Raw genomic sequence first — 25241 nt, 5'->3', positions numbered from 1 at the left:
AAATTTACTCTATCCCAGCTGAAACCAGGACACCAGGTAATGTTTATGCCAAAAGAAAGTCATCAGGTTCACAGCATATGTGAGGAGTTAAATGTTTAGAGATGGGCCACTCTGGCTTCTCTTTTTGCTTTGCTGAAAAAGAGAGAACTACTTTTCTTCTCTTGAAGAGGCAGATACAGCTCCCTCCTGCCTTACCAGATTTTCTCCAAGCTGATCGAGCTGCTAAAGGCAGCTGGGGGGGAAGCAGAGCAAATGGAGATGGATGAGCACCTATCCCATCCCTGTTCCTGATGAGAGGGAGCAGGGCTGGGGGGGTGGACAGTAAACCAGAGAGCCACAGCATCACAGAGGCAGCACGAAGCTGCTCTCCTCAACATGGGTGGCTGCTTTTGTCCCCCCAGTTTAGGTATTAAGCACAGCAGAAGCACGTGCAAGCAAGCCTTACTGGGAAGGAGAAAGGTCCCACTCTTTCCTTGTCTGGCTCCCTTTCCTCAGACAGCACTGTTTTGGACGTAGGATGGAAATCTCTGTGCATCTGGAATTCTGCCCAGCAGGGTAAAAGGAAAAAAAGCAGAAGCGAAACCAGCCTGGTAAGATGATCGATCCTTTTATTGCTTGCACCAGTATCCAGAATCTCTCTCTATCCCTACAAATCTCCTTGAACAATTTGTTTTGTTGTGATTTTAGCAGTCTCACCCACCTCAAGTGACATTTACCTGTGCCAGACAGGTTTCTTCTATAGGCCCATGCCATCCTCTGATACCAACAAAGTCTAGACTTTGAATGGCCCTTAAGGGTTCCAAAAGGAAATAGCATCATTATAGCACTGGCTATATGATACCAAGTTATCCAGTCCTAGTGTCATTCAACAACAAATTAACTTGATCCCTTTAAAAGTGGATCATAGTGCTCTCATTTACCAATGAATGAATTTATAATTGTAATTTATAATGTGGCCACAGAGAATTTTAATTAAAAAAAAAAAAACATGATTGGCCCTTCTTTAAACTTACAGGTTAATACTATATTAAAGAACACTTCCTCTATCATATATTTAAAAAAAAACACCAACAAAACTACATCAGAATTCTTAATACCATTAAATCATGTTAGACTGTTTAAACAATTGTATTTTCTTCTTGAACAATTAAGTCAACGTAACAAGAAAACAGCCAAAATTTCTGTTTCACAATACATTAAAAATTCAGTTTTAAATCCACAATTCATTTTTATTACCAGGAATGTCTTGCTTTGACTTAAACAAATTCATCCAATATTTATTACATCCCAAAAGAAGTCCACATTCTTTCAACTTACACATTAAATCAGAACTTCCACCTCATTTAAAGTCCTGAAAAACAAGCCATGTTCTGTGGGCCAGAAGAATTAATTTCAAACACAATTAACAAAGCTCAGTATTCCAGAGCCTCTGTATCTTTTCTGGTTGTATTTTTTCCCTTTTACATGTAACTTGTGGCTGTTACGAATGCAGGCTATTACATGAAGTATGCAGGTATACCTTTTTGAAGGGGAAAAAGAGTAGCAAAAGCCCCTGCAATTTTCTCTTTTTTTTTTTTTTTCTTCCCCCCGGAGGAATTGCCGATAACTACGCTGTGTGCGTACAAACCCGCCCGAGCAGGCCGCTGCAGGAGACACGCGAGCCCGGATGCTCCGGGGTGACCCCGGGGGCGGGGCGGGGCCAGGCAGCAGAGGACCAGCTTCGCCACCGAGCCGTGCGATTGAAAGAGCTTATTGTGATTGGCTGATGGGATTCGAATTAGTAACCAATACTGGCGTGGGATTTAAAAAGGACCAATTACAAAGCCGTTCTCACCTCAAGAGACGTCACTGGCTCCCTTATCCAATAGAAGCGCTGATAGCTGAGGCCAGCGATTTGCATAAGGCCCCTATAAATACGGGAGTAATCGTATTATCGAGTACTCGGGTGCTCCAGAGCAACGAGGCTGTTTTCGCGATGCCCGAGCCGGCCAAGTCCGCCCCCGCGCCCAAGAAGGGCTCCAAGAAAGCCGTCACCAAGACGCAGAAGAAGGGCGACAAGAAGCGCAAGAAGAGCCGCAAGGAGAGCTACTCGATCTACGTGTACAAGGTGCTGAAGCAGGTGCACCCCGACACGGGCATCTCGTCCAAGGCCATGGGCATCATGAACTCCTTCGTCAACGACATCTTCGAGCGCATCGCCGGCGAGGCCTCGCGCCTGGCGCACTACAACAAGCGCTCCACCATCACCTCGCGGGAGATCCAGACGGCCGTGCGGCTCCTGCTGCCCGGCGAGCTGGCCAAGCACGCCGTCTCCGAGGGCACCAAGGCCGTCACCAAGTACACCAGCTCCAAGTAGGGCGTCTCGGATCGTCAGTTTTAACCCAAAGGCTCTTTTAAGAGCCACCAATTTTTTCAAGTAGAAGGGCTGAATTGCTATTTTTCTTGGGAGGTACGTAAATAGCCTGTTGATTTGCATGTCACTAGAAAGTTAAGTACTCGTCTCTTTAGGTAGCTGAAATGTAGTTGCTTAATTCTGAAGCACGGAGGGCTCTGGGTATAACGGCCTGTGCTCGGCATAGAGGGTTATACCTGGCTGTTTTAACGTTTAAAAATGAGTAGGTGCTATTAGCTCTGGTCTCGAACGTGGCTAAAAAGCAGCAGCAACTTTGTCCTAGCGTTTTACCAGCTCCGTTTTCAGAACTCGCAAGTCCTGCGGGGGGAGGGTAGGTTGTCTTTTACTTACCTTCTAAAGATTTGAATTCTTCTTACTTGATAGGTCCGGTAGAAAATCCTAGATGCTATTAAAAACTCGCTTTCTGTGCACTGTACCTGTGAAATAAAAAAGAATTTCTGCCTCTTTTGGTGACTAAAGTATTCTGAAAGCAGTTTCTGAGGCAAGTCTTCCAGGCGCGTTTGTAGCTTCATTTCTTTTTTTCTCATACGTTCCAGCGCGGCCTCCACCACCACTAACCGCTCTTCTCAGTGAAGTAGCTGTCCGTACTCGATTAGGCAATAGGGAAAGGTTTTTCTTTACGAAGGGTTTTACGGTTTAAAACACCGATGCCCAAACTTGTGCAGGAGTTGGGGTTTTTTTGTTGTTGGTTTGGTTTTTGTTTGTTTTTTTTTTCAAAAAAAAGTTGTGGGCGTGAAGCTGGGGGCGGTCGCTGATGCGCAAGGTACCTGGGGGCTGGGAGCGTCAGAGCTTGGAGCCACAGCTCTTCCCGCCCCGCCGCGCCGGGGTGAAGGCCAAGTTCCGTCCGCGGAAGCTGCGCTGCCGGAGAGCGTTTCTCTGCGGGGCAACGGCAGAGCCGGGGCACGGCGCACACATTTCCCCATCCCTGACCGATACCCGGCCCCGGAGCCCGTGAGAAGGGGGAAGGAGGGCCGATGCGGTGCCGTACGTAACCGAGCGAGCGGCGCTCGCTTCCCGCGCGGGGGGACGGCACCGGGAACAGCCGCGGAGAGGGGTGGGTGGGGTCACCGCCCTGCGGGGAGGGGCCTGGCGAGGAGGGGCGGGGCTGGGCGGGCGAGAGGGGCCAATCCCGGCCCAGCGCGGGACTTTTAAACTCCCCCGGGCACCGCAGCGAAGGGGCGCTCGCTGGTCCGCGGGGCCGGCGCCGCCGCCCTGTTGCCGCCCTCGGCTGCGCCGGTACGCTTAGGAGGGGGCGGAGCAAGCGCCGCTGCTATCGCGGGGCTCCCGAACTGCACGTTCAGGAAAACACTTCCTCTTAAAGGAAGCCCGCTGTCCCGAATGGAGACGTTTTGGAGATGGTAGCGGTATAAATTCCTACCAAAACCTTTTTTAAAAGATTTGGTTTTGCTGCTGCGATTACTGTAGTGTTCCAGCTCCTTCCGAGAGTAAGTGGGTGGCTCTTAAAAGAGCCTTTGGGTTTATTTAAATGAGTAGACTCTATAATTTCTCCTCAGTCGTTTTACTTCTTCTTGGGCGCCGCCTTCTTCGCTTTGGCCGCTTTCGGCTTGGCCGCCTTGGGCTTGGCTGCTTTGGGCTTCACCGCCTTCGCCTTGGCCGGGCTCTTCGCTGCTTTCTTGGGACGGCCTGCCTTGGGCGCTTTCTTGGGGCTCTTGGCTGCTTTCTTGGCCGCGGTGGCCGCCGGCTTCTTGGCTTTCTTGGGGCTCTTCTTCACCGCCGCTGCTTTCTTGGGCTTCTTGGCGGCGCTGGCGGGCTTCTTGGCCGCCGGCTTCTTGGGCTTGGCTGCCGGCTTTTTCTTAGTTGCCTTCTCCTTTGTCTCACCCGGCTTCTTGTTCAGCTTGAAAGAACCGGAAGCGCCGGTGCCCTTGGTCTGCACCAGGGTGCCCTTGCTGACGAGGCTCTTGAGCCCCAGCTTGATGCGGCTGTTGTTCTTCTCCACATCGTAGCCGCCGGCGGCCAGCGCCTTCTTGAGCGCGGCGAGGGAGAGCCCCTTGCGCTCCTTGGAGGCGGACACGGCCTTGGTGATCAGCTCGGTGACGCTGGGGCCCGCGGGCTTGCGGGCTTTGGAGCCGCCCGCCGCCTTCTTCGGCTTCTTGGCGGCGGCTTTCGCCCCGGGAGCAGAGACAGCGGGAGCGGCAACAGGCGCGGTCTCCGACATAGTGGCAGCCGTCGTCCACGAATCAGGGGAAACCACTGGGCCTGGAGCAAGTCGGCGGCCTCGTATTTATAGAGAGGAGCCGCGCGGTGATTGGTGCGTTGCAGCGCCCGCCCCGCTGCACGGCAGAAAGGTCCCTTCTCCCCGCTCATTTTGTGTTTCTTAGGAGTCAAAAAAGCCTGTTTTTATCAGAATTTCTGCCACCGACCCCCCCCCAGTTCGCAGCGGCGTGGAAAAGAAAGACTGCTGTTCCCCTCGGCAAAGTTTCCCTTCGAAGAGGCAAAGGGTGAGTTAAAAAAGAGGCGATAAACCCTGAGTCCTGGACCTGGACAGACCTCGGGAGACAGAAACTTTTGTTTTTCCTTCTAAATAAAATCCGCGACGTGGGCAGCTAAATCTCCAAAGTAATTAATTATTACTCTTTAAAGGGTCTTCTCTCAATCTGAACTGAAAATCAGGGATTTGAATCGGTATTTTAATCGCAAATTGATTTCAAAGAGGAGGAAGTAACACAGGCTCATCTTGAGCACTGAATATGGATTAGAAATTAGCTTCTTTGTCCAAAATCCCGTACCCCTTTCAAAATAATTAAAATAAATTAAATTAGTGCATTATGCAACAAGGCGAGAAGCAGATTAAAGTCCTGCGAAGGGCTGTGTGTGCCCCAGAAGGAGGTGACTTTTTACAGCATAGCAGCTTGTGCTGTGTTGCTCAGTGTGCACAATACAGACATGGTTCCCTAGTGCTCTGCTACAGAAATATTTATTTTCTTAATAAATTAGGTGACCCCAGAACTTAACATGGCCAGTTTTTGTTAACAATTATAAGCAGTGCCGCATCGCTTTATAATTCAGCACTATTTTATTTTGATACGGCTCGACTGGTGAAAAATCTGAGTCATGGTTGTCTAAGGAGACACTGCTGCAGCTGATTTTTCCATACTTCTAGACAATAAAACTTCCTCAAGTTATCAGTTAGGGCTCCCCTTTCACGGCAGGCTGCGAAACATTCCATTTTTTACTGTCCAGCGACTGATTCATTCCTGCGTTGGAAGTAATATTAAAAAATAACATATCCAACCAATGTATCTGTTACGCTGTAAGGACTGGCTGATTGATAGCAAGAGGGGGAAAGTCTTCACCTGCACTTTACCAAGATCACGCTTAAACAAATTAAAAACAAATGCATTTTAACTCTCAGAGGTTAGAGAATTAAAACAAGTATTCCCCGATATTTTCATTATCGCCTACGACCCCTTGTTTTGCCAAAGGCCTGTTAACTGCTTGTTACCGCTCGCTGTTGTAACTGTCGGTGGTACTAAAATTTTGTGCAACGTTATGATTCAAATACTTTATGTTTTCAAACGGATAATTATTAAAATGTGTTTTTTGAACTTTAACCACTCTTTTTCTTTTGTTTCTATTTCAACATCTTTATGCGGTAATGTTCAGCACTATGTCTAAGGTAGAATCAAAACCGGCAACAGTCCTTTCTACCTCAAATTGCCTGTCCGGCGATGACAAATTACTCTCAAACCCATTCAGCTTTCAGGAGGAAAATGGGCACGGCAGCTCAGACAAAGCCATGAGAAAACTGTATTAAAAATTAATAATTCTGAATGCCTATTGTTATAAAAAAAATTATGTCTGTAGGTCAAAAGGTTGGGGGGGGGGGGGGGGGGGCAGGGCTTTTACAGGCATCGGTGAGTTACCTCAACCTGGCGCAGGGTTAAGGTGACAGAGGAGCGGCCTGCCGGGGCTGTGGGCTCCTTCTTACAGGAATAGGCAACTTCGTGTCTTTCTCACCCCTACCAGAGCAAAATGATCCCTTTCACCTGGAGCAAGCCTCATTACTTTTAGCACATACTTACCAGCAATTAACATATTATTTTGTAACGTTTAATTTTTTAAAAAATTAATCATCTCGTTTTCAACAGCAAAGGTGAGAGACAGGTTTTGGTTTGTTTTTTTCCTTTGGCTAGGATCTACAGCTCCTTTTACGAGGAAGTGGGTGGCTCTAAAAAGAGCCTTTGGGTTACTTTTGAGGTGGGAACACCCCTCAGGTTTGGTTTATTTGCTTTTCGCCTTGTGGCTGTCGGTCTTCTTGGGCAGCAGCACGGCCTGGATGTTGGGCAGCACGCCGCCCTGCGCGATGGTCACCTTGCCCAGCAGCTTGTTGAGCTCCTCGTCGTTGCGGATGGCCAGCTGCAGGTGGCGGGGGATGATGCGCGTCTTCTTGTTGTCGCGGGCCGCGTTGCCCGCCAGCTCCAGGATCTCGGCCGTCAGGTACTCCAGCACGGCCGCCAGGTACACCGGGGCGCCGGCGCCCACCCGCTCCGCGTAGTTGCCCTTGCGCAGCAGCCGGTGCACGCGGCCCACGGGGAACTGCAGCCCGGCCCGCGACGAGCGCGACTTGGCCTTGGCCCGCGCCTTCCCGCCCTGCTTCCCGCGGCCCGACATCGCTCCCGACGTTCTTCCGCCGCCGCCGCCCACACCGACGTGAAACACGCGTCGCTACGCCCCGCGCCCGGCCCCTTTTATAGCTTCCCCGCGCGCCCCGGCCCGCTGTCTGATTGGCTATAGCACGCTCTCTCTCGCCCCGGCCAATGGCGCTGCGGATCCAAATCCACCCAATGGGGGAGCGGGCGGCTGGCCCTCCCCGCCGAGCTGGCCCCGCCTGCCAGCGGGCGCGGGGGAGGAAGGGGGCGGGCTGGGCGCTCCCGGCGCAGCGGCGGCGCGGGGCGGGGTCCAAGCCCCCCCTCGGCTCCGGTCGTGGCTCGCTTCGGTCGAGCAACCCAGCCGCCGCCGGCCCCCGGGACGTGCTCCAGACGGAAAACGTGTCCTCGCCTGCCTGAGGAGAGCAGAAGGCGCGCAGCTGCCTCCCAGGAACAGGGGAAGCCTCTGCTAATACCATGTCGTTTTAGAAATCATCCTGCATTTAGAACCTCAGAAATGCTACTACAGGATTACTTTATCATTAATAATAATAATTATTGTTATTATTACTACAAAATAGAAACGTTCCTTTCGGTAGGAACATTTGCAACCCAGCACTACTGGTATGTGCAGAAACCAGGCAGGAACATGTAACAGGACATTTCTCTGATCCTGGAGACAAATCACTCAAATACTACTTTAGTCAAACTAACATGGTATTATTTGCAAGGCTCTTCTACAGAGCATTAGAAGTCAGGATGTTACGCTCTTATTCAGACCAGAGAATATCCCACTGCACTGATAAACTGAATTGACTTCATCAAGATTCAGGATGTTTGTCTGGTATGGTCTGGACTTGGCCTGTGGACAAAGACATTCCTCTTCATTTTTGCTCCTTTGCTCTAATTACCTGCAGTTTCTCTTTATTCCTTGACATCTTTTTCTCTTTCTTTCACGCATTTCTAGCAAGGGCAGATGCTATCTTTGTCTAAACCAATGAAGGAGCCTGCACTCTAGACTTAGCCACAGCCTTCTGCTACCCCAGTGTTGCATGGCTAGCTCTTCCTCCATTTTCCCCACACCATGGGATTCTGCTGCCTTGTTTCCATAAATTCCAGTTCTGTGTGATTTTTTGTTACCATCCTCATTCCTTGATGCTTTTGTACTCTAACGTGTGGTTCTTTGTAATGCAACCCAGATCCTATGACATGCATATCACAAAATTACAGTGACATGAGTAGTGTCTCTGTGTGTGTGTGTGAGAGAGAGACTATGCTGCTTACCCTGGATACTATCATTGTCATATTTCAGGGAAAGACAAAGACATGACAACCACCAGGCCACCCATGATAGTCTACCACCCCCCCCAAAAAAAAAAAACCAAAAAACAAACAAAACCCCAAAACACCAAACCAACCAAAAACTCCAAAAGAACATATTTCATCTAAATTCTGCAAGTCAGTTCTCTCTTGCTCTCTGACTGCATCCTTCTTTCCAGAAGGGTACAGTAGTAGGAATTCTGATCTAAACTGTTCAGCGTATGCCAGTTGTAGCAGGATTACAAAGAAGGCAAAATAAAAAGAACTTCATAGCACACACAAAGTACAGTCACAACTTGTTTATGTCTGGGCAACCAAGACAAGCTCCCTGTTCTGAAGGTTCAGTAACCTTTAGAAAGCATCTTTCCTTAGTTGTGTGATTCAGCAGATTATGCCAAATTAACTGATCTCAGGAATCTTTCTGTATTTCCATCTTTATGCCGTCACTAATTTTCACTGATTCATCGGGCGAGTCATAGAACCATAGAATAGTTTGGGTTGGAAGGGACCTCTAAAGGTCATCTAGTCCAACCCCCCTGCCGTGGGCAGGGACATCTTCAGCTAGATCAGGCTGCTCAGAGCCCCATCCAACCTGACCTGGAATGTTTCCAGGGATGGGGCATCCACCACCTCTCTGGGCAACCTGTGCCAGTGTTTCACGACCCTCAGCGTAAAACATTTTTTCCTTATATCTAGTCTGTATCTACCCCCCTTTAGGTTAAAGCCATTCCCCCTTGTCCTGTCACAACAGGCCCTGCTAAAAAGTTTGCCGCCATCTTTTCTATAAGCCCCCATAAGGTCTCCCCGAAGCTTTCTCTTCTCTAGGCTGAACAACCCCAACTCTCTCAGCCTTTCTTCATAGCAGAGGTGTTCCATCCCCCTGATCATTTTCGTGGCCCTCTTCTGGACCCGCTCCAACAGGTCCGTGTCTTTCTTATGCTGAGGGCTCCAGAGCTGGACGCAGTACTCCAGGTGGGGTCTCACCAGAGCAGAGTAGAGGGGCAGAATCACCTCCCTCGCCCTGCTGGCCACGCTTCGTTTGATGCAGCCCAGGATACGATCGGCCTTCTGGGCTGCGAGCGCACATTGCTGGCTCATGTCCAGCTTTTCATCCACCAGTACCCCCAAGTCCTTCTCGGCAGGGCTGCTCTCAATCCCTCCATCCCCCAGCCTGTATTGATACCAGGGGTTGCCCCGACCCAGGTGCAGGACCTTGCACTTGGCCTTGTTAAACCTCATGAGGTTCACACAGGCCCACTTCTTGAGCTTGTCCAGGTCCCTCTGGATGGCATCCTGTCCCTCTGGTGTGTCAACCACACCACTCAGCTTGGTGTCATCTGCAAACCTGCTGATCCCACTGTCTATGTCATTGATGAAGATATTAAACAGTACGGACCCCTGCGGGATGCCACTCGTCACCAACCTCCATCTGGACATTGAGCCGTTGACCACTACCCTCTGGATGCGACCATCTAACCAATTCCTCACCCACCGGACAGTCCACCCATCAAACCCATACCTCTCCAGTTTAGAGAGAAGGATGTTGTGGGGGACCGTGTCAAAGGCCTTACAGAGGTCCAGATAGACAACATCTGTAGCCCTTCCCATGTCCACTGATGTAGTCACTCCATCATAGAAGGCCACTAGGTTGGTCAGGCAGGACTTGCCCTTGGTGAAGCCATGCTGACTGTCTCGAATCACCTCCCTGTCCTCCATGTGCCTTAGCATAGCTCCTGGAGGATCTGCTCCATGAACTTCCCCGGCACAGAGGGGAGACTGACTGGCCTGTAGTTCCCCAGGTCTTCCTTTTTTTCCCTTTTTAAAAATGGGGGTTATGTTTCCCCTTTTCCAGTTGGTGGGAACTTCACCGGACTGCCACGACATCTCAAATATGATGGATAGTGGCTTAGCAACTTCATCTGCCAGTTCCTTCAGGACCCGCGGATGGATCTCATCGGGTCCCATGGACTTGTGCACCTTCAGGTGCTTTAGATTATCTCAAACCTGATGTTCTCCCACAGTGGGTGGCTCTTCATTCTCCCAGTACCCGCCTTTGCCTTCTGCGGCTTGGGCAGTGAGGCTCGAGCACTTGCTGAAGACCGAGGCAAAAAAGTCATTGAGTACCTCCGCCTTCTGCATGTCCCAGGTAACCAGGTCTCCCATTTCATTCCGGAAAGGGCCCACATTCTCCCTCGTCTTCCTTTTATCCCTGACATACCTATAGAATCTTTTCTTGTTGCCCTTGACATCCCTGGCCAGATTTAATTCTATCAGGGCTTTAGCTTTCCTAACCTGATCCCTGGCTGCTGGGACAATTGCTCTGTATTCCTCCCAGGCTACCTGTCCTTGCTTCCACCCTCTGTAGGCTTCCTTTTTGTGTTTGAGTTTGTCCAGGAGCTCCTTGTTCATCCATGCAGGCCTCCTGGCGTTTTTGCCTGACTTCCTCTTTGCTGGGATGCATCGCTCCTGAGCTTGAAGGAGGTGATCCTTGAATATTACCCAGCTTTCTTGGGCCCCTCTTCCCTCCAGGGCTTTGTCCCACGGCACTCTGCCAAGCAGATCCCTGAAGAGGCCAAAGTCTGCTCTCCTGAAGTCCAGGGTAGTGAGCTTGCTGTGCGCCCTCCTCGCTGCCCTCGGGATCTTGAACTCCACCATTTCGTGGTCCCTGCAGCCCAGGCTGCCCTTGAGCTTCACATTCCCCACCAGCCCCTCCTTGTTGGTGAGAACAAGGTCCAGCACAGCACCTCTCCTCGTTGGCTCCTCTACCACTTGGAGAAGGAAGTTATCATCGACTTCTCTGTGCCTCAGTCCCTTCCCAGCCCCTTTCCTCCCCCTGATCATTTCTTCTTCTGTGAACACTACTCAGATCCACAGATGAAAAACATGACCACAGGATGGAGGTGGTATTACAGAGAAGAATCCCAAATATCTGTATGACCACAATACAAAGATGAGAACAAATTGGCCTGGGTTTATGTTACCAGTTGTCCAGAGCTGGGAACATCTGTTCTGGAGTTGTAGAGAAGATGGCATTACAGGACTGCGTCCATGACCAGTGCCATCATAAGGTAAATACATAATTGTTTCCACAGGCTGTGTTGAAACACAGACTGTTCTTGAATATGCCACAAGCTTCTATTGTGTTCTTTTCTCCCTTCTAACAAGACAATTTCTATTTAAACACTAAAACTTTGATTCAACTCTCCCTTAATAAACAAACAGTGTAATATATACATGTATATCTATTTCACACTTTCTTATTCAACCCCATTTTGACTGAGTACTGAGACACAGTAGAGATACTGGGGAGGATTTTCCTATTTTCTCTTGTTAGAAGTATAAGCACAAAACCTTGTGTAATTCAATGGATGTTCAGCCGAAACAAATTTCATTGATCTGTTCTTTTTTGAGGATTCCACTCACTCTGAGGCAGCAGCTCATTTGGGAGAGACTTACTGCCAACACAACTGATCCCACTGGTCTTAAAACTAATTTGTCTACAAGATCCCAGGAGATTTTGCAGTCTGTTTCAAATGAGAATAAAGATTTGTTTCTTGCATGTGGTAAGGGCTATTGGTATATTTGGCTGTCAGCATAGTGAATGAAGCTAAAGGAATACTTCCACCAAAATAGAAAAATAATTCTTTTTTAAGCTGGAAATGTGAAAGTTCTTTTTTAAAAATATCTGCACACCTTAAAAGCACTAAATTCACAGAATTTGAAATCAGAGATTTTCCACAAGTAAAATTATCTGTCAAGCTCTTAGAATTAAAATCGTTTACCAATTTTTACTTAAGGTAGCCTGTCCAAGATGCATCCAGTGGGTATCTGAGGCTTTATAGGAAGTAAACCTTTCACTAAGAGTATATAGAAGAAATCGTTTTGTAATTATTAGTAGTACTTCAGGACTTAAGTTTCTACTAGCTACCAAAAAAGGCTGAAAGGGATGTTTAGGAACTTAAAAACAAGAATATAGCAGAACTTTAGTTAAAAAAATGGTATATATTATTTATAATGTAGCTATTGCTTTTCTTTTGAGGTTCAGAATGCCTCTATCTTCCCCCAAGGCCAGCAAAGAACCTCCCTGCTTTCCATCTACATGCTAGTTTTAGACAGACCACAAGGAAACCAGTTTTTTGATACACTGAACATTTATTGTCTTTCACAAGACAAAATGAAGTTTCCCCTGCCAATGAAAAGCCATCAAGATGACCATAAAGGGGACAGGGTGCAAAATTCCAGTGTACAGTATATGCAACAAATTACCTCCCTGACTACCCTGGAAGAAAGATGATTGATCAATCTCACTGCAACTAAAAAAACAGGATTATAAAATATTTACAGAAAAGAACAGTACAGAAAATAAAAACTGGACAACCATGTGTATGAAATGCTGCTAACACTTTTCTGGCTCCTTAAAAACCCGTTCCACTACCCTCACCAGAGCATTCAGGATGTGCAAGGATTCAGGCAGAGCATAGTCACCCCCCACTCCCACACACCCCCTCCCCAGAGTACCGTTATCTCCCTCCAAGGAAGGGGGAGGACTCGAGGAAAGCAGCATTGCCTTCTTGACTGTAATTTCCTTCCACCAGTGGACATGCTAGCTCTGAAAGGAGGTCCCCAGCCACACTTCATCTGCAGCGGTCTCTATTCAGAGCATACTGGCAAGTTAACCTGTGGGTAGGGAACTATTCCCTGTCACGCGAGCCCTTTCGTTGCTTGCAGGAGGAGCTTTCCTTCTCCTCCCTCCACAGTGGTCTGATCTGTGTTGAGGGGCCGGAAAGCTAACTAGGACTATGACAGGTCACAGGAGACCTTCCATTTCTTTCATGAAAGCTTCATACACATCATCCTTTGTCTGTACAGAGATAGGAGCAGATGATCCAGCCTTAGGGGCAGCTTTGGTTAATGGGAGAGCAGGCTCATCATCCTGTTTTCTCTGGGAGGCAGCAGAAGCCCCTTTATTCTCCCGGCGCACTCGCAAAGCAGTGGGCACAAAGCGAGTGATCTCTGCCTTGGGGTTAGTGATCTGCGGCTTGGCACTGATAGTGGCCGTAGCTTTCTTCTCAATGGTGGCCGCACTGGTGTCATCCGCCTTGGGGCGCTGAATCAAGCTGGGTGGGGCACTCAGTACCCCAGGATTTGGAATGGGAGCTGGTGGGAAGAGCCCAGGTGGGGCAGGTCCTAATGGAGGCACCAGCGGTGGCCTTAACATGCCTGGGCGAGGAGGAGGGATACCTGTAAGAAGAAAAGAAAGCATGAGCTGACTCCACACCTGGGAGTCTCAAAATCTTTGATAAAAAAAGTGCACAGGCTCAGAAAGCCAAGAAGGAAAAACAAAACAGAAAAACTCAACAAGATGCAGTAATACTGGCTTTAAAAAAAAAAAAGTTTTCAATCCTGCACCAAATGCTGGGTTGAAAATGCTGCTGCTCCTCAGACTTTGAAACCTACAGGAGCCTGTGTATTGCACCCTTTCAAATTCAAAAGTTATAATCTGAAAATAAAGTTTCTTGATGATCCATCCCTATGGAACTTCAGAGTCATCAGAAATGTCTGATGAGGCAGAAAAAAATAAATATCCCTATCTCCAACTCATTAAGTGGAGCACCATTATAGCACCCGGGGGTTATTCAGAAACAGTCCAGCAGAAGTTTAAACTCTAAAATTCCCTTTTTGAGGACAGACTTCTTGCTACCAAACTGCACACAGCAGTATGGAATTACTTGTTGTTATTAGATAGAAAGAGATACAGCACAATGCAGCCACACAGACAGGAACAAAGGCAAAATGATAACTGCTTATACTTCCTGGCTTGGTCACCACAGCAAAAACTGAGAAAATAAAGCAGGGAGAGACTTGGCACTGAAGCAAACCGAACACTTTACCTGGTGGGGCAGGAGGGGGCAGACGAGGAGGGGGCCCACGTGGAGGAGGACCTGGGGGCAGACCTGGTGGGGGGCCTGGGGGAGGGCCAGGCGGTCGCCCAGGTGGAGGGCCCGGTGGTAGAAGTCGAGGTAAAGGCCCACGCAATCCTGGTAGGCCTGGAGGTCTCAGGAACGGAGGAGCTCCTGAAAGCATGCATACAAAAAGAAAAACTTAGTTCATGGTCGGAAAAAAAACAAACCACCAAAAGACCAACAACTATCCCATCAGCTAATACTAAAGATCTTCAACAGTAACTTGAAAGCTATTCTAACACTAGCCAGCAGCCCGATTAAATAGATCTTCTAAAAACCTCAAAAAAAGGCAGCACATGTAAAGTTAGAGTACAGTTTCTTCGTAACAGTCAACTATAAGTATCTTCTCCCACTTCGTAAAAGGTCTCCTCCCCATGTAAGGGAGCAATAGCTGAGAACAGCTACTGAGCTGAGGTTGTCTGAATTTAAAACAGCTAAAAGTGAAAGAACTTTTCACTCTGGCATTTGATTGCCCTTCTGGCCTGAAAAGAAGTGGTTTTGCTCTGTTGAAAGCAACTGTTTTGAGGTTCCCCTCTAGGAGGTATCAGAAATGGAACAGCGAGGAAGATGCTGGAAAGAGAACTCTGCCTGCCTGACGTGCCCCCCCCCCGAAAATCATGTTGTTAATAGCCCATATAGAATAAAATACATTAAAATCATAGTATACCATGCTCCTCACTATAGCCCAACTATTGATCTTTGCAATTTAAGTATAAGAACAAGCAAGAGATTTACACTTTTTTAATTACAAAACAACCTGTTACTGTTATCCAGTTTGGCTATATGGCAACCCCATCAACTTACAGAAAATAAACTACTGTCTTTCTCCAGATCAAATAAATTCAAGTGTTTGCCCTCAAAAAAAAAAAAAATCACACGCTACAAAAAACTGGTACTGATTGGCCTCATTGCTAATAGTCTCTAGGCAGTCCAATATTGATATGAATTCAAATTTAGTACTTATTTCATCTGAGTATAGTTATCTTCCCTAACAAGACTGAAATACATTCAGGTAGTAGAATAGCAGAAGCCTTCACACTGTAGCTTTTATTAAAAAAAAAAACCCCACGCCAAAACCTATAACTAGGTAGTGGCTCCCAAACCTCTTTAATTATGCCTCACTCAGGGTAGGGTGCGGGGGGGGGGGAACAACACAAGAAAAAAACCAAAACACTGGAGAGGCACATGGCACCAGGCCTTGTTCTTCATACTCCCAACACTAGCTCCACTGCTGCCTGCCAGTGTTAGTGCTAACAAACGAGCCAATGCCCATCAGGCTGACTACAGCTACAGGAGCCTGATGCCTCAAAAGCACAGTACAGCAACAATAGACTGACCACAGGAGAGATCACACAGGTCTCAGCAATTACCACACTGGGCTCCTGTACCTCATCTGCAACACATTCTGCAGCTTCAAACCTCCCAAACTGATACACTGTCTGTAGTACTGAGAGCCTGCATCCTTCGAATCCTAGTAAATCAAGTATTCACCTGGTGGAGGGCCAGGAGGAAGGCCGGTGGGTGGTCCTGGGGGCCTCAGTGGAGGGGCCGGCGGTGGCCCTAGAGGAGGTGGCCCAGGCATAGGAGGTGCCTGTATCTGAGTTGGAGGAACAGGCTGCGGAGGCGGTTGCTGCTGTTGTGCCTGGGAGGTTGCAGTAGATGACCCAGACTCTGCAAGAGCTTCCTCACTGAGCTGTTGCTGCTGTTGTTGCTGTGATGTCTCTTCAGACTCTGAGTCCTCCTCTTCCTCCTCCTCTTCTTCTGAATATTCTTCCACTTCTCTCCCTTCTTCTGGAATTTCTTGACCTGGAAATGGAGATGAACTTATAAAAAACAGTCCACAGGCAATATCTTTGAACATCACAGAGAAACTTAAGCACACAAAATAAAATAAAAAAAGAAAGATAAACTTCACTTCAAAGGAAAGAAAACTGACCACATTTAATTATTAAACAGAAAGTGAAAAAAAAAGTATATATCACAGTTCTAGATAGCTCTGCCACCAAGAGCTATGTGTCCCTGTGGGAGCTGAAACTTCTACTACCAAACCCAAACCGCAGCTATTTGATCTATGGTTTGTGGGAGTTTGCAGTGGGGTGGGGGAGTGTGTGTGCACAAGGAGGGAAGAATGAACATGGAATAACTTCCTATGATCATTTGAACAATTCAAAAAAGAAGGGGTGGGGAGAAACTGGGTTTTTTTTTTAATGAATCATAGAATCATTAAGATTGGAAAAGACCTCCAAGATCATCGAGTCCAACCATCAACCCAACACCACCATGCCCACTAAACCATGTCCCTAAGCGCCTCATCTACACGTCTTTTAAATACCTCCAGGGATGGTGACTCAACCACTTCCCTGGGCAGCCTGTTCCAATGTTTGACCACTCAAAATATGAAAATAGAAGAGATTTTATTTAGACCTCAGAATAAACATAATCCTCATGTCCAAGAAACTCTAGCGCCTCTAAAAGACACTGGGGTGTCTTTCTAAAACAAACAAAAAATCTTCACTCTATGGGTTAACTTATTTCTACAAAAGGTTATTTTTAGGGAGTATTAATCCTTACAGGTTACAGGCTGAGCCCATAGACAATCTCACCTTTTCTTTTTCACTAAGAGGTTCATATTTCGTTTGAGCAATTGTTTAAAAGTTAAGCAAGATAAGATTTAGAAGAAAAAACCCCGTACTTTGCTACTATAACTTCAACTCTGCTGTGCAAAACACACACATTACTAGACTAAAAATAACTTAAAACAAACACCTAACCACAGCTTATACTCTTAGCAGACCTTACATTATGACAGTAAAATATTTACTCTATAAAATAAAAACTGTGCAAACAAAGTAAGCTTACCAGAGAAACCTTAACTGGAAGCTTAACGGCGTATCTCCACTTAATATATCCATCCTACTCACCTGCCATTCGTAACATCATGGCCTGCAGTGGAGTCAGTTCTTTCATGTTCTTTTTCTTTTTTCGTGATTTCCCAGGCATGTCTGCAAACCGTACGCTATGACCTGGGGAAAGCAAAGCATGGGCAAGGGTGGCAGGAGGTGGGAAGAAAATAAGAAAAATCAGATAGATTTAAGTCTTCTACCTGGTATGGATAATGTATCATTCTAACATAACGATGCTCCTTACATAAGAGTTAACATTGGTGTTACTGATTATCTGAAGTTTTGCCAACCTAGTATTTTCTATCAATTGGTCTCCCCCAAGCAATCAAGAACAAAAAGTTATCCAAAAGCATTAGTAGTATGAAATTTAGTTGTGTCTTAGAAGTATCGTTCAAGTCACTAAAAAGTGAGTATATTTCACATTGAGGCTTAATTTTTGTAGGGTACCCTGCCAATTCAATGCTTCAGGTGAAAAATGGCTTGCGACCTTACTAAATTAACTCAACTGTTAAGAAAACAGGTCCATCTGAAAAGATGCTTCACTTCTAGATAGTTTCCTTCTGATCCATTTGCTAATAAAAATTCTTCAGCTGCAATTTAGGTGAGTTAGAACAGAGTTAGCTGGCTAAACAAATTACTTCTCCCCCAGTCAGGAAAACAGACACAAACTCTGTTAAGCAGTGTTTTTCTTTTTTTTGGGAAAAAAAAAACAAACCAAAAAACCCCCACCCCAATCTGTAACTTCCCATCATACCTGATTTCTTTTCTTCACCACCTTCCCTCTCCTTGTCATTATCACGATGCAGGAAGTCCTCGCTTTCACTGTCTGCATCTGATCTATCGCTGTCACTGTCATCACTACTCTCATCATGCTTGTCTTGATCCATATCCTCAGGATAACCTTCATCTTCACTGGTACTGGACATATCATCATCATGCCCTCGCTGTCCTGCAGGACGCAAAGTATTAGGAAATGTATAAACTCCAAATACACCGGTGTGAAAGACACGATATTTTCTATGTCTATAGTTAGAAAAATCCCCCTAACAACAGCACGGACATATTGTCAACCCTTTACTGTTTAGCACATATTCTTAAAGAATATTTTAGAGAGTTTATTTATAAGATTTCCTATTAACCAGCTGGTTAATCTGCACAGCAAACAAGTGAAGGCAACTCCTATCTGCAACTCATTAGTTCATTTCTATTCAGCAATCACCCACCACTGAAATACTTTGATGCTTTCCGGTATGCAATAAAGCTGATCTCCCATTCACAAAAGTTTCTAGGGATGATACAGTAACTGTGTGAAAAGGAGGACCTAGGTTCCCCTAGCAAATGCATACCCAGGGTCAGTTGGGGTTTTTGTTGTTGTTGTTTTGGTTTGGTTTTTTTGGGTTTGGTTGGGTTTGTGTTTGTTTTTTTTTTTTTAAAAAGGAAGACTTCTGTGAAAATGCTTGGGTTTTTTTAAGGGATAATATGTACAATGTTTCAGCACTGTTAAGACTACATGGGAAGATACCCAATCTGTGAAACCTAATTAAAAAAAAATCTGAAAGTTGTAATTAGAAGTTTCAGCATTTAAAAATATAACTGATAAAATTGCAGGTATTATGAAATATACCAGAATCACCTCAGAGGCGCAATCACTTAAGAAGAGTCCTTCAAGTAGTATTCATGCCCATATTACCCAGAGAATACCTTGCCTAGGGCACACTACGTTCACAGCAGTATTATCCATAGCAAAACAGAGAGGTCAAGGAAAACCCCAGACAGTAATAGGAAAGTCCTTACCTGCTTCAGAACTGTAAGAAATCTCCTCTTCCCGCCTTCGAGGAGCCATCTCCAAGGTGAAACCTACTTTACGGCCATACATCTGTAGGACTTGAGGTGGGGGTGGCCCTGGAGGAGGTCCGGGGGGCTTCCTGCCTGGAGGTAAACGTGGAACACCAAGCCCAGGAGGAGGAAGTACAGAAATGGACCGAACTGGTGGTCTGGAAATAAGAAAGGAAATGAGAAATGTAGGAACACAAACAAACGAAAGCAAACATGCACTTAACAGAATCCTTTAGCCTTCTCTCACCATTGCTTACACAGCTTCTAAAAAGAAACATGAACATTTATAAAGTATAGATTTGTCCCAAGGAGTTTACAACCTCATACAAAGACATGATTGCTGAAGATCAGACAAAAGCAAACTTCTCAGAAGGCAACTGAAGAGAAGACTGAAAAAAAAAAAGCGCAAGGATTGAATCCCACCACAGAAGCGGAATGAAGTAACTACAAAGTTGGTGAAAATAGAAGGCTATTCAGAAAGAAATAGAAAGAACTAGTACTAGAACGAGAAACCTGATAAACAAGTAAACTAGGAGCTTAAATTGAATATACTAGCAAGACAAAAGAACACATATATGGCAATTTAAGGGGCACTTATCTTCAAAGCGGCAGGGCTTTAAGTTTTACTGATATGCAGAAAGACAAATGCTAGAAAACATAGTGTATTACTCAAAGCAATTTAAACAAAAACCTGTAATAGTAGGGAAAGATTAAAGGGCTTTGGTTAAAAGAAAGTACAGTTCGCTCACACAGAATTCCTAATTTCTGCTAGTCAATATTACCTCTGCTTCTACCCCTAGCTCCTCCCCAGTAATAAGAGTGGTCCTTTTTTTTTTTTTTACTTCCCCTCCAAGTTTCTCTTTCTGCTTACCCATAGGCTGATGTCTTCTTGAGGATAGAAGGTGGTTGGGCCCCTGGAAGGGGAATGTCCTGTATGAGGATGTTGGAGGGAGCATGTGGCATATCTGGTAACGGGATACTTTCCACTTCAACATGCTGAGCGTTCTGGGGAAAAAAGGAAAAAAAAAAAAAAAAAAAAAAAAAAGAAAAGAGATAATGGGTTACTCCCACAGAAGCTACTGCACAACCTCATGACCTTTCAGAGTCCAGATCACACGGGACCTGCCATCACTTGCCAAAGGTGTCTGTTCTTAGGGCATGTTATCTTACAGCAGTCCATGAAAAACATTTGGGAAAAAGTCAACAGTAAAAGCTTTCAACACAAAACAAAGCACACACAGTGCACCCATGAAAGGCTTCAGTCAAAATCGAGCCAAGAATCTCAGTCAAAATCCAGTCAGGTTTCCATCTCCCTTTAGACCTTCAGTCTCCAAAGGGAAGAGGCTGCAGACAAGTATGCCTGTATTTTCTGAGTATCCAGAAAGCACAACTCACAGGGCTGCTGCATATTCCAAAGAAAGAAAAAAAGAAAAATCTTACAGATACTTGCACTTGGGCAACATTATGTTCTCCAATATGGTAGGGAACAATGTCAAAGAAAGCTCTTTAAAGGAATGCCAAAAGATTTTCATTATTTCCAGCAACAGATTTAGCAGAAATTCACAGAAGTATCAACTGCACACTCACAGGCTCACTCTCTCTTTGATACAGAAAACAAATTCTGATATTGTCAATTTGCAACATAAAATTTTCCTTTCCCCTGTAATTTCTTGTTGAATGAAATCAATATATCAGAGATAAATGCAGACTTTGACAACCCCTATGCTGTCCTTACTGAAATGCTGTAACCAGAGATACTATGCCAATTGATGTAAGTACTTAATATGGGCCACATAACATATACACTGGTCTCTTATAAAGTTCCCTTCCTTCGTAACTGGCACACCTAACAAGCAGATAAATAGTATACACTACCACAGTTACAAACCTGAAATATAATAAGCATTACCTTGACAGCATCAAAATACTGGCTGAGTTGTGATCTCTTCTGCTCATACTCCACTTCCAATTTGCGCAGTTCTTTATAAATGTCAGGATTCTCCTTCTCGTAGAGCCGCAAGATGCGCTCAAAAGTCTCACGGAGTTTTTTGCGTTTATCCTTTAGCACTTTTTCATTAAGTTGTGGCTGCTGTACTGGGTTAAACTCTAATCCAAGACAGCAAAAACCAACCCAAAAATTTGTAAGTTACTCTACTGCACAAGTGTGATGAATGAAACAACTTCAAAGCAAACAACTTCCAATCCCTATTTTCAGGAACTCTTCAGCCTTATGACGATCCCCTCCTCCAACTCTAAGTTACTATCATGCACACTACCCATTCTTTTTATCAGCCATCTTCTTGAAAAAAAAGTCATCTTTGATGGCACCACATCACCTCAAATCATAGTCAATCCCCAGTTATTCACAGAATCTCCCCTTCTAACAGGAAAGGAAAAAGGTTCCTGTATTTTAGTCTCCCAGTCATCCCTTAAAATTATGTTATGCGACTACATAAAGCGCTGCCTAAGTCCAACACCTGGTACCTCTGACTCACCCATCTCATCCAATTTTTCCATGTCCCGGATAATCTGCTTTGGATCTTTCATCTTGAGTACAGCTGCTCGTACCATCATTCGTTGCTTTTTGTTCTAAGAAAATCAGGTATCAAGCAGATCAGAGAAGTGTCACAGGAGAAAGAGATAAAACATTTGTACCAAATACTCCCCTCTCAATATTCCCAGTCTGCAGAAAAAAAAACGCACCTCAAAATGCCCTACAAGTATTAACCAAGACACAAATCAGCAGCAAAGGTAATTAAAACTTCTGGGAATTTTAACTCCACTGTCTTGCTATTTACAAGTGCCTCTAATTCATTCACTCCACTTAAGACACATACAATCAACAAGATAACCAACTGACAAAAGGTATACGGTAAAACATAGTATGTGAGTCTTGGGTGGTTCGTTTGTTTCATTTTTTTCCTTTAATTCCCAAGTACTTACAATAAAGTTTCGAAAAGCTGTAATCACCACAAGTTAAAAAATAGTAGATGATAAGATATGATTACTCAAAACAAGATTTCTGTATGTTTTCTTAAAACTACTTGTCTGGACAGTATTTTCCAAAGTCAATCTTAGGATATCAACCAAAACATCTGTAGTCTATTCATCTGCCACAGCCCATTACAATCACAAACATGATACATAGTACAGAAAATGCCAAGCAAATGTTTCCGATCTCTTTATTTACCTTCTTTAGCTCCCTTTTCCGAGCTTCCTTCCCTAGAGAGGAGGGGGAAAGAGAAAACAACAACTTGAAAGAGACAACCAAATCCATGAAGAACCTTTCCTTCATCAAGATTAGTGCTGTTTCTCAACAGTTCACTCATTTTACAGTGACTAACTTTTAAATTAATCTTCCCAGTGAGAGAGAAATACAGCATGAAATAGATTTCTGTTTCATGTGTGTTATACAGAAAGGAAAGGAAATAAAGCAGTCTTCATGTCTCCAGAAGCAGGGGTGTTTCTATACAGAAAAGAACAATAGGCAGCAAAAGTCAGAGTTGCAGTCATGAAAGGATTGCTGCCCAGAAGCTGAAATAGAGCCAACAACACACAACACACTTGTTCCTCAAATTCTAGCCTCAGACAGACTAACAGTGTCCCAAGCAGCAGCTTGCAGTTTAGCCAACAGCTAAGTACAAAGACCTCTGAACACTGATAACTACAGTAAAAACTAAGAGGTAAATAGTGCAGAGAAGCAACAGCATGCAAGCAAGCAGCTTTCTCAGGAAGTTTTTGCACCAGCCAAAACTGAGATAATATTTTTCAAGTTAGGGAAACTCAGTTCTGATTCACAAGTGAGGATCTTGTCTTCAGAGAAAGCTTTTAATCTGCTTCCCTAGGACCCCCCAGTTCTCATCTGCTTAGCTTTTATGGATACTTACGGGCCTGATCCGTGGGATTCATAAACTTCCCACTCTTGGTGGATGATGTAGATCTCCGCCCCATTTTGACGTTTTTCCTTCCGCCTCAAAAAAAAATTTTTAAAAAGAGGGAGAGACCTGGAAGAGATGACATGGTTTCAGGTCCTATGCACCAGTAGCTTGATTATGCTTATTTCTCCTCTCTAGATCAGCAGGTTGCTCCCTCAAAAACCTCAAATACTTGTGAGGTACTCAAATGCTACTACAAGCTCAGACATTCACATCAAAATCACCCTACTTTAACTAAGTACTACTATTTAATTAAGTACCTACTTACTACTATTTTACTAAGTACCTACTTTAAACTAATCAACCAGATCGTTACTCACTCCAAGACTCAAACCAAGAATCTTCTTGCTTACACTATGGAGTGCACAGGAGAGGGAGAAACACACATTCTGTTTTTTCTAAGAGCATATCAGAGCCCTTCTAGCTTTTCATTTACTCTCATAAAAGCTCTTCAATTTTTACCCTTCCATTCCTCTCTATTTCAAATGTTTCCCACAAATTTCCTCCTTTCCTCAGACTTTTAAGCTGTCCTTGATTCCTCTCCCCAGCACCCACTTTATCCACCAGCAAGTGTTCTGCACACACATCCGTGTCTTCCTCTCCTCCCCATACACCACTGCTCTACCACTGCCCTTATGCTCTCTACCTCCATCAGTATTATTTCAAGCTGTGTTATGATGACCAGAGAAGAAAAGGTTATTTTGCAAAGAATTATTTCCTGTCTTTAGACGTTTCTTCAACTTACAGATGACTACATAAGAGTCCAAACTACAGCCAGGGAAGTTGCCTCTCTCACAGCTCTATAATCTCCCCCCACCTCCACCCCTACTTTCCTGCCAAAACACCACTGGGGGAAAAAAACCAAAACACAAAAACCACAACACACCACAGATTCCACCCCAAAATCTAAAACACCCTCTGAAATTTGGGAGTTGATGGGATGCAGCTTTCTAGTCACCGTACTGCATCCAAATAGATCGCGACCAAAGTGAAAGTATTCACAAGTTCAGTCCGAAGTTCTCTGCTGCCTCACTGCCGTCACCATGTGCATCCTTCTTCCCCAACTACAGAAGATGCCACTTTCAAACCACTAGATTATGTGCCTCCCCTTACCCCCCTAAAAAGAAATTTAAGCACAGTGCCTCATTTAGTGCTTCAAGGCTTTGCAGATGGGGTTCCTCGCAAGGTCCAAGAACTGACCACATTCAACACACCGACTAGTAAAAAACTACAGAGCTCTGCTCACAGCTCATATTTCCAGGTTATGCTCACAGTTGGCCTGCTGTTTATAAGCACAGCCGTGATTTCTGATCACCGATAACATACCTCCTATTTATAAGATTACACTGGGTTTTTTGCAAGACACTATCATTTCTTTAGGTGGGAAGCTCACCGAACAGAGGTAGAAGTTACATTTGCATCCCGCTTTTCCCAGATTTCTACCATTTAAAGGGTAAAGGGAAAAAGAATAAACTTCTGAAACCTCAATCCCGAATCCTTTTAGGACACAAAGCAAAGAGCTTCAATGCAACGAGTTAACAGCCGATGGGGAAAAAAACCAACCACTAAATTTATGATTTTTTTGGCCACTGGGGAACGAGGCAAAAATTCTCCCATGAGGCACACGAAAGCCTCCCCTCCTCCCCCGACAGAGGGAGGAAGAGAACGCGGTAGTGCAAACCGCCGCCGCCTTCTCTTCTCCTCGCTCCCCTTCCCCTTCCCCTTCCCCTCCCAGCCCAGCCCCGTCCCGCTCCTCTCACCCCTCCGCCCGGCCGGGGCGGCCGGCTCCCTCCCGCTGCAGCGGCCTCTATAACCCCCGCGCTCCCCGCCGCCGCGGCCCCACCGCCATCTTGAACCGGGACCGAGTGGCGCGCCGCCGTAAAGCACGACAGCCGCGCCGCGCGGAACCGCGCTCCGGAAGTGAGGACTTTAGCGCGCCGTCTCCAACTCTATGATTCCGCTGCTCTTTTCTCCCCCGCGCGGAGGCTCCTCTACGGTTGGGCCGGCGCGTGAGCCGGGGGCGGGGCCGGGGGGCGGGGAGGGGGCGTGGCTCGAGCGGCGTGGGCCGTTGGGCGCGGCCGTTGCGTCCGGCCCCCTCAGGCGGCGGAGCGGGAGCGGGGACAGGCGGCTCCTTCCGGGCCCCGCCGGCCTCTGGCGCGGGGGAAGACGCAGTTAGGGAGGGGTAGGGGGGGAGGGCGCCCTTGGGGTGGGGGTGTGGTACGCTGGTATGGCGGATGCTGGAAATGTCCTGGGGCAGAAGAGAA

General features: G+C 46.0%; 4 protein-coding genes across 4 annotated transcripts; 1 reads left to right on the top strand and 3 right to left on the bottom strand.

The window, feature by feature from the left end:
* Nucleotides 1–1946: 1946 nt before the first annotated feature.
* LOC143159268 (histone H2B 1/2/3/4/6) lies at nt 1947–2874 on the top strand. The gene is made up of 2 exons (XM_076335835.1): nt 1947–2449; nt 2777–2874. Exon 1 carries the CDS (start codon nt 1976–1978, stop codon nt 2354–2356), a length of 381 nt encoding a protein of 126 aa, XP_076191950.1. The 5' UTR covers nt 1947–1975; the 3' UTR covers nt 2357–2449; nt 2777–2874.
* Nucleotides 2875–3863: 989 nt separating this feature from the next.
* Nucleotides 3864–4616, bottom strand: LOC143159337 (histone H1). The gene has a single exon (XM_076336007.1). The coding sequence runs from the start codon at nt 4587–4589 to the stop codon at nt 3933–3935; it is 657 nt and encodes a 218-aa protein (XP_076192122.1). The 5' UTR covers nt 4590–4616; the 3' UTR covers nt 3864–3932.
* A 1977-nt stretch (nt 4617–6593) lies between these two features.
* LOC143155719 (histone H2A) lies at nt 6594–7069 on the bottom strand. The gene has a single exon (XM_076328680.1). It carries the CDS (start codon nt 7043–7045, stop codon nt 6656–6658), a length of 390 nt encoding a protein of 129 aa, XP_076184795.1. The 5' UTR covers nt 7046–7069; the 3' UTR covers nt 6594–6655.
* Nucleotides 7070–12472: 5403 nt separating this feature from the next.
* WBP11 (WW domain binding protein 11) lies at nt 12473–24822 on the bottom strand. Its single transcript, XM_076335820.1, has 12 exons — nt 24738–24822; nt 22930–23046; nt 22233–22264; nt 21538–21631; nt 20952–21148; nt 19914–20047; nt 19001–19200; nt 17961–18155; nt 17225–17326; nt 15795–16109; nt 14232–14414; nt 12473–13581 (listed from the first exon to the last, which is right to left on the bottom strand). The coding sequence occupies exons 2-12, from the start codon at nt 22991–22993 to the stop codon at nt 13148–13150; spliced, it is 1950 nt and encodes a 649-aa protein (XP_076191935.1). The 5' UTR covers nt 22994–23046; nt 24738–24822; the 3' UTR covers nt 12473–13147.
* Between the last annotated feature and the right edge of the window lie 419 nt (nt 24823–25241).

The sequence above is a fragment of the Aptenodytes patagonicus genome, chromosome 1 (assembly GCF_965638725.1).
Source record: "Aptenodytes patagonicus chromosome 1, bAptPat1.pri.cur, whole genome shotgun sequence".
In the NCBI taxonomy this organism is placed as follows: domain Eukaryota; kingdom Metazoa; phylum Chordata; class Aves; order Sphenisciformes; family Spheniscidae; genus Aptenodytes; species Aptenodytes patagonicus.
This window is presented reverse-complemented; position numbering and strand designations above follow the sequence as displayed.

Bases quoted from the DNA above. Each gene is read 5' to 3' on its own strand.
- LOC143159268 (XM_076335835.1), top strand. From the start codon at position 1,976: ATGCCCGAGCCGGCCAAGTCCGCCCCCGCGCCCAAGAAGGGCTCCAAG.
- LOC143159337 (XM_076336007.1), bottom strand. From the start codon at position 4,589: ATGTCGGAGACCGCGCCTGTTGCCGCTCCCGCTGTCTCTGCTCCCGGG.
- LOC143155719 (XM_076328680.1), bottom strand. From the start codon at position 7,045: ATGTCGGGCCGCGGGAAGCAGGGCGGGAAGGCGCGGGCCAAGGCCAAG.
- WBP11 (XM_076335820.1), bottom strand. From the start codon at position 22,993: ATGGGGCGGAGATCTACATCATCCACCAAGAGTGGGAAGTTTATGAAT. The intron at 17,327-17,960 runs GTATGATGGGAA...TGCTTTCCCCAG, and splicing joins TGGTGAAGAAAAGAAATCAG to GTCATAGCGTACGGTTTGCA. The intron at 14,415-15,794 runs GTGAATACTTGA...GCATGCTTTCAG, and splicing joins TCCTCCTGGCCCTCCACCAG to GAGCTCCTCCGTTCCTGAGA.